Source organism: Physella acuta, unplaced genomic scaffold (genome assembly GCF_028476545.2).
Source record: "Physella acuta isolate Inbredline_101_S28 unplaced genomic scaffold, ASM2847654v3 ptg000535l, whole genome shotgun sequence".
Taxonomy (NCBI): domain Eukaryota; kingdom Metazoa; phylum Mollusca; class Gastropoda; family Physidae; genus Physella; species Physella acuta.
In genome coordinates, this window is record NW_026732054.1 from 259,411 (window position 1) to 272,080 (window position 12,670).

General features: G+C 35.0%; 2 protein-coding genes across 2 annotated transcripts; one reads left to right on the top strand and one right to left on the bottom strand.

The window, feature by feature from the left end:
- Positions 1-6: 6 nt before the first annotated feature.
- Positions 7-2,464, bottom strand: LOC131945828 (testis-expressed protein 49-like). The gene is made up of 3 exons (XM_059306437.1): positions 2,158-2,464; positions 1,551-1,686; positions 7-896 (listed from the first exon to the last, which is right to left on the bottom strand). Exons 1-3 carry the CDS (start codon positions 2,405-2,407, stop codon positions 848-850), a joined length of 435 nt encoding a protein of 144 aa, XP_059162420.1. The 5' UTR covers positions 2,408-2,464; the 3' UTR covers positions 7-847.
- Positions 2,465-8,155: 5,691 nt separating this feature from the next.
- Positions 8,156-12,218, top strand: LOC131945821 (T-complex protein 1 subunit epsilon). The gene is made up of 10 exons (XM_059306423.1): positions 8,156-8,373; positions 9,048-9,273; positions 9,562-9,760; positions 9,851-10,043; positions 10,131-10,280; positions 10,369-10,488; positions 10,766-10,951; positions 11,067-11,204; positions 11,300-11,480; positions 11,801-12,218. Exons 1-10 carry the CDS (start codon positions 8,266-8,268, stop codon positions 11,926-11,928), a joined length of 1,629 nt encoding a protein of 542 aa, XP_059162406.1. The 5' UTR covers positions 8,156-8,265; the 3' UTR covers positions 11,929-12,218.
- Positions 12,219-12,670: the final 452 nt, after the last annotated feature.

The following is a 12,670-nucleotide window of genomic DNA, read 5'->3' on the forward strand; positions in this document are numbered from 1 at the left end:
AACTGATTATGTGAAAACTGTTTTATTATGTTAGTCAACACACAACATATACAAGCATAGTTTGCCCTGAGCATTGGCTATAAGGTTTAACACAGGTGGTATATAGACATTTCTCTTGTTAATTTACCAGCTAAACTGTTTATGTTAACTTGATTTTTTTCTACAAGTAAGCATATACAATTTTTTTGTTAGTGTTAGACAAAAATACATGTTTTACAAACATAATTATGTAAAAGGAAAGTCTTAACAAAAAAAAAACAGCTTAATAAAATGAGCAAGTGTTCTAAAAGAAGAAAAAAATATTTCTAATTCTGAGTGACTTTAAATTCTGTAATTATTTATTAGCCAGGATTCATTGTTAATTATAATATCACAGTATACTGAGTATCAAACAATAAATGCATGAAGAAAAATTGACTTATTAAGAAGCACACATATTTTCAAAATATACAAATGAATCACGCACACAAAGCCAAAAGTTTATGTACAAATGTAAATCACAACTTTGGATGGGTGAGTGAAAATGAAGAAACCATAATAGCAGAACTTAATAGTGGGAGACTAGATTCTATCCAAGAAAAGATAACTGCTGCAAGCATATCACCATGTGCTTTTTCCTAGGTTTAATTATTAGGCAGCTCTTTCCAATATTTAATGCTGAATATTCAATTGTTTTCAAAAATTAAACCTACAAACAAAAAGATCCATTGAAAATGTAAGTTATGTAAAAATTACAATAGTGAAGATTTTAGAATTTTTGGCAATGCAAGAGACATGATAAGTAAAAAAAAAAAACCCAGCTTAGTCTCCTTATAAGCTTTATTTGATGTCTTGAAGGATATGTAGTCTAGAACAAAGTAAACTGCCTATTGGTCAATTTCATTTCATCCACAAATCTGAAAAAGGATAATAGGTTGATCTTTTAAAAGCAGTTTGTTTTTCTAGAAACAGTTTTTAAACTACCAAACCAACCCTCCTAATCATCTTATTTTAAACTTAGTTATAAATTCTTGTAAGAGGTTACAAAGAATTTTTGCTACAAAGAAAAAAAATTTCCACCGTGGGCTCTAAAGGCATTATTAGGTCTGTCCACCCCTTCCTCCACACTTATTAAGGTACTGAGAGAACAAATTTGTGTTTGTGGTACTCATTAGTTTAGAAGTTTAAAAAAGATAGGTATGCTTTATCCAGTCTTATTACATATAAGGTGATGATTGCCTGGTTGGGTGAGAAAGCAAATGGTTCCTAACCCAAAATTCCCGAGCTTTGAACCCCTGGGCAGATGAGGTTCATTAGCTGGGGACAGCAACTCATCTAGGAGAGAAAGCTCTTAAATCAAACAGGAGTGGAACCCCCTAAGGGTGATAGAATTACACCTGCATAGGTGAAGAGAGGGTCATGATGAATGGGCAACCTATGATCTCTTTATTTAATGCCAGGGTACACCCATAGAATTTCACTTCTGAAGATGCATCCACTGTCTTCCAGGCCAAAATGGAGCCATATTAATAAGTATAAAAATACCTCCAACACGGCTTTAAATATTTTACCTGCTCATCTCACTATGTATTGTCACCCGTCTAGGTACATAGGTCCAGGGGTGGTTTTGCCTTAAAGGTTCATCTTTTGTCCACCATCCTATATCATGGGCCGTGGTTGCTGGACGCAGATAAATATCATGTGGTGCTGTAATGTAAAAATCATTTTAGGACACTTTTTTAAAAAAAAAAGTGTTAGGTGACTAACAGTAGATCATTTACTATTATTATTTACTAAATGAAAACATGGTAGAGCGCTAGGCTGTAAACCCAAAAGTCTCGAGTTTGAATCAGAGTCCAAGTCAGTATAACGTTCCAGAGTCCACCTTGCTCTGATGGGTCCCTAACTCATGTTAGGGAGAGCAAAGGCTGCTGGGCAAAGTGATGACTACAATAAGATCCCAGGGTAGAGAATAAAGGATGTCCCTTAGTCCACCCAGCTCTTATGGGGTCATGTTAGGAAAAGTGCTGACCCCACTATCCATTATGCTGAGATCATAGAAATAGGTGAACTCTACTTCATCTGCCACAAGGACTACCAGGTTCCAAAGGGTAACTTCATTTTTTGATACGATAAATTTCCTAAACACAACTACAAAAATTTTATTTCAGTACTTACAAAGTGGATTTCTTACATGCTTGGCTCGTAATCTAACATATTCATTGTATGATCTATCAGGGCCTTTTCCATACTGTGAAACATCATTGATAGGAATAATGGACTTTTGCATTGGCATGTGATCTTTCAGTGGAGGGAGAGCTAAATATCCTAACTGTGTTTTAGATCTAATTGGATCCTGCTGTGATTTTACTGATGCTTCTTTGACAACATTTTGATATCCAAGGTGTGTGAGTCCAAAAAAAGACATGATGACAATCTATATTCCACCAGAAAAAAACTGAGGCTTGTTCTAATATTTTTTGTTTTTATTCTGTTAAAATAAAAAAAGGTTGGTATTAAAAGTAAAAATAAAAAGGGCCTAATTAAATAGCACTAGAGAGACATACTTACATATTACCTACCTAATACTTATACTCTATACTTAAATAGATTTTAAATATATTATTAACTCTAGGTTGCCTACAGTAAAAACTTTTAACTTTACTTTTATAAATGTTTTTTTTTAATATAATTTTAATTAGGCCTGCATAAATCATTTAATGGAAGCAATATTAATCATAAATTATTAAATATAATAATAGGCCTATACTATACTTACTTCTTACTACAGCCATAGCGGCTTAATAAACATTAAAAGTAAAAATCATGCATACAAATTAATTAGTAAATTTGTTATTAGATCTAGATTCTATGTTATGTATTTTATTTATTATTATTTTATTAGGTTACAAATTATAAATGGTAATTAGGCCTACATTAAACACAGGGTATAGTGACTACTGAATAGTCATTTTACACATGAGTTAGATTGTTGACCTAGATCTAATAGCCTAACAGTAAATGCAGCATCTGTAAATAATATTATATTATGATAAAACTCCCTTTTAGCTTATTTTATTCCCAGCTACATGTATGTTCACCTCCAGTTGAGCATATTTAATTATAAACACAACTGAAATACACAAAAATGTTAGGAAAACATTAGGCTTATTTCTTTATGACTTTTTGTTTTAGTTTTTGATAATTAATTTACTTTTGTCAAAACTTGAAAAAAATCCAAATTTGGAGTATTGAATGTGCTTTGCCGGTGTGTCAGTTAAGATTTTCAAGCAATGGGCGAAGTACAAAACTCACAATTTCAAGGCAGTGAGTTAAGTTTGTATTTTTACAAGTATCTCCCAGGCATGAAAATATAGGCCTAAATAATTTTTTATGAACTCATAATGACCCCAAAACTGAGGTCAACACAATTCCAAATAGCAATCGCCCAAGTTATGATGTACGCTGATAATTAAAGTCAATGTGTCAATGTGAACTCACGCACAGTCACTGAACCCTCGACCAGTGGCGGAACTAGAAAAAAAAGGCTCCCCCGCAAAGAAAAAATTAGGGCCCCCTATATATATATATATATATATATATATATATATATTAATATATATATATATATATATATATATATATATATATATATATATATATATATATATATATATATATATATATATGTATGTATGTATATATTTATATATATATATCCTAACTGAGTAATTTAGTCTACTTCATTGACCTAACAAACCATTCTGAGAGAACAAACCAGAAAAAATTTAGTCCAAACTCATCTTGTGTTACTAAGATATCATGAACATGCTGGTCAAAAATATATAAAGACGTTAGCTTGATTCGTGAATGGTTTCTCGCGTTATGTTTATTTTTTTCATTTTTGGCTTTTATAATATCAATTTTGAAAACATTGATTTTTATATCTATACTATTGTATAGTACGTCTTATTTAAGTAACAATTCAGAGAATCAATTGTTTTTAATATACATAGTACAAAACTATTTAAATGAGCTTCGTGGGCATCCCTATTTTAAAGAAGGGCAGTAAGTCATGGAAGTAGTGTGAATGTTTACCTTCCTTTCAAACTATAGCTCTTGTAGATTTTAAAATATTTTTCTACGCAGCAATCTCTGCTATAGTAGACCTGTTGTTGTTTTTTTTTTTTTACAAAACCACTTTCAAGATGCATGAAAAACATAATTTTTGAAAAAAAAATTCAATGTTTTTTGGTCGGAACTGGGCCCCTAAACGTCCTGGGCCCCCCCGCATTGCGGGGTCTGGCGGTATGGTAGTTCCGCCCCTGCCCTCGACCATGTATGTAGTATGTAGGGATTTTTCTCCCGCTGACAATAACGCTGACGATCACACGTCATAATGCTTATTTAATATTTACGTTTTTTTTTACCTTTTCTAATTAAAACACACATTAATTTTTAAAAAGTAGATCTAGAATATTGATCTAGATCTGATCCTAGGCCTAGTATGTTTTCTAAATGTTTTTGTGTGTTTGGGTTTGTGTTTATAAAATAATATATTGATAATAAAATTAAAAATACGCTCAACCGGAGGTTAACGTGAAGCGGCAAATAAAATACGCTAAAATGGAGTTTTACCATAGTATAATATATGTTGTCTTGTAATTTTAAAAATACATACTATTATCTTTTAATCCCGTTCCATTAATTTCTATTATTTCACGAACAATGCATTTTGTTTATTTATGTTTTGTCACTAGTGGCAACAAAGCAAAGAGATCTCGTCTATAGCGAGATTAACGCGGATGCATACTTCCTGTATGAGAAAAACGGACAGTATCGATACTAGCCTGATACTATTTTGTTAGCCTAGTACTAGTGGCAACATAGCACTTAACAGTATGATTCGACCCAACAGGAACTGGTGAACGGCAAAAAAAGTCACAAAGGAAAAATTTTATCGGAAAAAAGTCACAGAAAAAAGTCACAAATGACGTCACGCTCATAAGGGAGGGGGGTCCGTAATTTTGTGACGGTGTGTGTGATGAGGGGGGCAGATGGTGTGACGTCTGGGTTTGTGTGTAGAGAAATCCTTTAATACAGAATATAAACAAATTCTAATGGGTTTTGAGAAATCGGAATTAGTGTAAATCGGAAATCACAGGGAAAAAAGCTTAATATGTAATTTCGACTCATTAAAAGAAACTACTCAAGTTAGTGTTCACACGGAAACAGAGGTGTAGCGATCCATTCCACTATAATTTTGTACCCCCAATCTCTTCCCATAGGCATTTACGCTGTTGAAAAAGCGCCTTCCCTCCCCCCTCCCCCACCCCCTCAGTCGGAAAGGCTGGTGGTACTTTTTACCAGCCGCACTACCCCAGCTTAAAATGAGCTTTTCAATTTTTTTCTTCCCCTTTTGGCGCCCCCCCCCCCTCCTAATGGTCGGCGCTCGGGGAGGCCGCCCCACCCGCCCTAGCTACGCTACTGCACGGAAAGGGGGTAACGTTGAGAGACATCTGCGTATACGGACTAAAACTTTTTTTTTTCAATTTCGTCCACCTTACGGAAACGGTACACAAGTGTGTTTACATAAAAACACACACACAATAAACAGACCTATAACAATGGAGTCTAAAGTTATCTCTTTTGTCTAGACAAATAGTCAACTTCAAAACAGTGTAAATGGGGTGGGAGGCTTTTTTGATGACATTTTAAGAATCAAGAAAAATGTAACAGAAGATGAGATAAAGCGTACTAAGTCAAGTTAGGCAGGAAAGGAAGCCCACTTGTGACTAATGTCGAATGGGTTTTATGTCATGTCGCTTCTGGTGTGTTGTCCTTAAATAAGATCACACTATTTTAGCCGATTACTGTAAAAAACAACAACAACACACACCCTTATTGTCGCACAAGACCCCATCCCCCATAAAATAACGTCACAAAGCTATAGACTCTAGGCTATATACTATCCAGTGGCATAGGCGGGGGGGGGGTGTAGGGGAGTTACAACCCCCTCCCCCCATGGACCCCTCTGTAAAAAAAATTACAGTCATAATACCACTCTTACTTATTTAAATCTATTTCTGAATCAGTATATATGTATAATTGTATGTATGTTTACAACAGTCATCTAAAAACTGCTGACGCTATGTTCACTCTGAGTTGGTTATCCCCCCCCCCCCCCACAACCTCACCACCTAAGACGGGACAGGCCGTAATTGTGTAGAGTGACATTAATGTCACACCTCAGAGGCGTAGCGGGGGGGGGGGGCTCTGGCTTTTTGTGACGATGTGTGACGAAGGGGAGGAGGAAGGTAAAAATCGTCCAAAAAGCGTGACTTTTTTTTTCTCTTTTTTTTTTTCTCTTTCTTTTTTTTTTTTTTTTTTGGCCTCAGACATGTAATTTACAACGTCAGTTGTGTGTGTTCGCTTTAGTATTACAGTTTTCATCACCGGCTTGTGAGGACTGATACAGATTTACAATAGTAATATTTCTTTCTTACTTGTAGCCCACTTTCATTCATTTAAGATGGTTTACTTATACATAGATCTAATACAAAACGTCTAAATATTTAAAAAAAAACAACAAAAAAAAACCCCTGAAAATGCAAATGTGTAATTAAACGATCATTCAACCGGACAGGCGGATATTTCAAGGTAGCGTGCCCTCATCGCCAAGGGTCAATTTTATGTCATGGAAATTTTTGGAATGATAGATCAGTATGAGTATTACAGAGACACTTCTCCCACGGTCGTTTCTATTTCTGTCCATGGGTGACTACAATGAGAACTTTTGACTCCGCAGCTAAGGACTGAGCACAGTAAACTAAGCAGTCAAGAGAAACCGAGTTTGCACACCTTATTTTAGTCTAGTTCTTATGCCATTTTATTTTCTCCCTTTGATTATTATATATGCAATTGATGTTCATGTCCTTGGGGGTCATCCATAAATGACGTCACGCTTTTTTTGACGATTTTTACCTCCCCCCCTCCCCTCCGTCACACGTCGTCACAAAAAACCAGATCCCCCCCCCCTAAAATGACGTCACACCTCAACCTACAACCCCCCTCAAAATTACAGTTGAATTTTTTTTAAACATCGATATTTTTCCAAAATCTTGTCTAAACTATTACAATTTATTAAAACAGTTATCTAAAACGCGAAATAACGTCTAAAATTCGTTTTCTAACATTGCTTATTTATAATGCAAAAATGTGACGTCGCAACATCTGAACCCCCCCCCCCCCCTCCCCCTCATCACACTTCGTCACAAAATTACGGACCCCCACTCCCCCCTACGAGTGTGACGTCATTTATGGATGACCCCTTGATGCTGTGTAAAACTATCAAACAAATTATTATTACTGATTTAAATGTTTAAAACAATTGAATTAAAAAAAAAAAACCTGTTTGAGGACTGTATATAGATATAGATGTTTGAAAGGGAAGAATGTTTGCTTTGATGTGTCTCGTTGTAATAACATAACTTTTCCGATTGCTTAAAATTTGTATCATTGTAATTCTCTGTAATCACAAATTTATTTCAGCTCTACTTAAAAACACAAAATTCCACCCGCCCCTCCCCCCTCGCCCACCACGTCGAGGGAAAAAAATCCCTTGAATCGTCCAAAAAGCGTGACGTCATTTATGGATGACCCCTAAGCTATTATTCAGAAAGTTCCACCTATTAGATTTAGTTGTTTTTAGATTGAAAAGCGTGATTTTATACCATCTCCGATTTCAAAAGCTTTCAATATGCTGTAATATTTTAGCATTTATGATGACAATATATTTAATTCTGATTGTAGACAGCGAATTTGTGTAAAAACGCATAGTGAAGTAATTATTGATGTTTTGACATTTACAATTAAATTTGTAGAAATATTTATATTTATATTAAGAGAGTGATTATTTCCCCTAGTTTTAACAACGTCCGCCCCCCCCCCTCCCCCCCGAAATTTTAATCCACCCCGAAAATTTAAGGTGGACCCCCCCCCCCCCCCCCCACGGAGAAAAAAGTCTGGAAGAAACAATGTATACTATATTTCACAGTAAATAACATTTTTTTTAAACGAGTGTTATGTCGTGAAGCATAGACTACGCATGGGTGCAAAGAAAGGAATTTTAATAATAATAATAATAATATGGTATCGTAGAGATATATGGTATCGATATAGCCATAGTGAACTTCCGCTCTCTAAAATATTTTCTAACCGGCGTCTTCGGCCAAGTTAGGCCATTACATATCCATATACATCTGCTTATTTATAACTTAGAGAAATATGAATCAACTACCAACGCAATTAGCGTTTGATGAATATGGAAGACCGTTCATTATTCTGCGCGATCAAGAAAGGCAATCGCGTTTAACAGGCAAAGATGCTCACAAGGTTAGTTTCGATTTCTAGAACATTCCTATGTATTGTAGTTTTACTATTTAACCGTATTCTTAGACAGCTAAATCTAGATCTGGATTTCTAGAATTCTGTTACATCCCTTTTAAAATATAGATCTAGATCTAGTTCCAATATATTTTCCATATAAATTCCATTGTTTTTTGGGGGGGGGGGGGGGGGGCAGAGTCGTCGGTTTCCCCCCCCCCCCCCCCCCCCCAGAAGAAAAGCCTGGAAGAAACTGATCTTATTTTTGTGACCCTTGCATCTTAATTCTTTATCCAATGCAGATTCTAGATCTAATCAATAGGTCTAGAATATAATCCTAATTAAAAGGTTTAGGGCTCTAGGCCCTAATAATTTTAATTTATTATTTTAATTTTATGCATGAAGAATTTCTGATGGCTTAATATTTGCCACTTAGTTCAGACATCATGCCACAGTAATCAGCAATTGATTAATATTCTAGATTTGGTTTCAAAATCATGTCAATAGGCTAATATCATTTGCACATTTTGTCGACTATTCCCATAGATTCTACTAACCTAACAGATTGCATTAAAACACTACACACCGTCTGAAGTGCTGGGAGTAGTTTTCTTATCGCAATTCCTTGAAACTGGTAACTCATAACAGTCTGATCCATGATCTTTAAAATGTATCTTTTTCAGTCTCACATTCTGGCAGCCAAATCTGTAGCCAATGTGATAAGAACCTCATTAGGACCAAAAGGTCTTGATAAATTGATGGTTGGGCCTGATGGAGATGTGACAGTGACAAATGATGGTGCTACCATTCTTGACCTAATGGATGTTGATCATCAGATAGCTAAGCTAATGGTCCAGTTGTCCAAGTCTCAGGATGATGAAATTGGAGATGGAACTACTGGAGTAGTTGGTAAAGAGAATTTTTAATCACCATTTGTAAGCATGAGGAATTTCTAATGGTCTTGTGGCCTATTAGATCAGAAAACATGCAACATAAAATTAAAGATGACAACCTCAGCTCTTGACATTGTTGTCATGGTCTCTGAAGATCATCCTTACAAATATTTTTTAACCCAAACATTTTTGTTTTTAAAAGGGAAAGCTTGTTTTAAAACCTTAATTTATTTTTGTTTTGAAACAACACAACTTCCTCTCTATTTGAGTATCAAACTAGATTTTTTTTTTTTTGATTTTCCAGTTTTGGCTGGTGCCCTGCTTGAGCAAGCTGAAAAGTTGTTGGACAAAGGTATTCATCCAATTAGAATTTCTGATGGTTATGAAATGGCTGCCAAGATAGCTACAGATAAATTAGACAAAATTAGTGAAACTTTCAAAGTTGACCTTTCTGATACAGAACCACTTATTCAGCTAGCTATGACAACATTAGGTTCCAAAATGTAAGTAAACTTTATTAACAATGTAGATCCAATTGTGACTGAGGTAGTTGCTTTTGTCCTTTATAATTCCTTTTTTTTTTTTGTTTACAGTGTAAATAGATGCCACAGACAAATGGCTGAAATAGCAGTTAATGCTATATTATCTGTTGCCGATTTTGAAAGAAAAGATGTTGACTTTGAGTTGATCAAAGTGGAAGGAAAAGTTGGAGGAAAACTTGAAGATACCATGCTTGTTAAGGGAGTGATAGTTGACAAAGATATGAGCCATCCACAGATGCCTAAAGTAATTTTCATTTTCTTAATTTTACTTAGCAATAAGAACAGCTGTTACAACTGTTTGGTTAACAAAATGTTTAATAAAATATCCTAGGAGGTGAAGGATGCTCGTATTGCTATTCTCACCTGTCCATTTGAACCACCCAAACCAAAAACCAAGCACAAGCTTGATGTTACAAGTGTTGAAGATTACCACAAGCTCAGAGAGTATGAGAAAGAAAAGTTTGATTCCATGGTGCAACAGGTTGGTTTTTTTCTCCCTTTATTTACTAATCAGGTTTAGGTCAACATGTGCTTGACTAGAATAACTAGATTGTGTTTATTGTTGCCAGGTTAAAGACACAGGAGCTAATTTAGTTATTTGTCAGTGGGGTTTTGATGATGAAGCTAATCATCTGTTACTGCAAAGAGAACTCCCAGCTGTCAGATGGGTTGGTGGCCCAGAGATTGAGGTAAGTGTGCTTAATGCCTATTCACTTTTGAAATCCCTACTAATTTTTTTTTCCTTTTGTTTATGCATGGGGAATTTCTGGTGGTTAAATAGCCATTAAGATCAGACACCATGCAAATATAAACTTGCTAGGTAATAACCTCAGCTCATGAAACTTGTATTCATGGTCTCTGAAGATTACCCTGACAATAGTTTTCTGCCTATATGTATCATATTTATAGAATAGTTTTAAGTTTTTCTTTCTTATGTATAAAGTGTAACATTTACATTTTGAACAGCTCATAGCTATTGCAACAGGTGGAAGAATAGTACCCAGGTTTGAGGAGCTTACAGCAGAAAAACTTGGCAAAGCTGGATTGGTAAAAGAATTGTCATTTGGTACTACAAGAGATCGTATGCTTGTCATTGAGGAATGTCACAATTCTAGAGCAGTCACCATTTTTATTCGTGGTGGAAACAAAATGGTTTGTGGCTTTCTTGGTATTATATTTTTATGGTTAGCTCATTAGGCATTTGGTGTGAAAATAGCATTGAACTGTTAAGGAATATATGATTTACTACAACTTTTTTCTATTTCAGATTGTTGAAGAAGCTAAGCGAAGTATTCATGATGCTCTCTGTGTAATTCGTAATATTGTTAGAGATAACAGAATTGTGTATGGTGGTGGTGCACCAGAAATTGCTGCTTCTCTTGCTGTCCAGGAAGCTGCTGATAAGGTAAGCAATTTTTTTCTACATTAGTTCATTAGCTCGAGAACTTGTCTTCTCTTGGTTAGTTTTCTCATGGTTGGTTTTGCTTATCCTAATTTCAGATCTCAACTTTAGAACAATATGCAGTAAGGTCATTTGCTGAAGCTTTAGAAAGCATACCTTTAGCATTGGCAGAAAACAGTGGACTGTCACCATTCCAGACACTTGCTGATGTGAAATCCAAACAAGTAAAGGAAAATAATTCGTTCTTGGGCATTGACTGTCTCAACAAAGGAACAAATGGTAAGCACCATTTTATAATTGAGAGTACTGCTAATTTCTATTTCTCAAATATTTTCTATTGCGCATTAATGCTGTCACATCTTTATTGGCTTTGTAAGGTTGGGTAGAGCCAATCTTTTACTCCACTACTAATAAAAACATTGATTCTTTAAAATAAGTCCTTAGTGCCATTAAAGCTTTATTCAAGCTAATTCAACTATGGATGTAACACTTTATTTACATTTCTATTTAAATATGCGTTAATCTCAATTTCCTTTTTGTTATATTGGATTTAACTTCGGGATATCTTATAACTAATTTACTAACTACTTGTGTTACAGACATGAAGCAGCAGCTTGTGATTGAAACTCTGACTGCTAAGAAACAACAGATCTTGCTTGCCTCTCAACTGGTCCGAATGATACTTAAGATTGATGATATTAGAGCTCCAAGTGACATGGCTATGTAGTGTTGTTTTGCTGCTAGTATCAACAGTTTACAAGTGCTTTGTTATGGATGAGACAGTTGCTTCCTGTGAGCAATTTGGCTTTCCTTGTGAGTCTGCTTGATTGTATATATGTATTGTAGTTATGCTGCCTTATGTTGTATTTATTATCAACGTCGTTGGCAATATTTTCTTCAGTTATTTGCAGCATCGTTGAATGAGTGAGTGGTGGCGCTTTTTTTAATTATCATTTTGAAATCAACACCCTTCATTTACGTGTGATACTTTTGTACCAATAAAGAATTAAATTTAAATATGGTCTTGATTATTTTTTATTCAGCAGTGTTAAAACAAAATAAAGGTTTTCAAAGAGCTCCCAGATATAATTTTTTTAACTTGGACATATAAGGTCACTTAATATATTCTGATAAATTACCAGTAAATTGGAAATTAAATATGTGTTCAAACATGTGGTAGAGCAATAGACCCCTAATTGAAAGGCAAACTTGGATCATGTGTGTAGTATGTCCCTGAATTCACCCAGCTCAGATGGTAAACTCACTGGTATTAGAGAAAGTAAATTTGGCATGGTATTGACCACACTATTTATAAACCTAGATCACTAAAATGTGAATTTCACTTGTTCAAGTGTTTTTTCCATTGTAGTAAGCAGTAAATGAAAATGTTCAAATAAGTAGCTAAGATGGGCAAGGAACCTTTGATTGCTATATAGTGCTTGAACAAGTACATCCAGATAACGGCCACA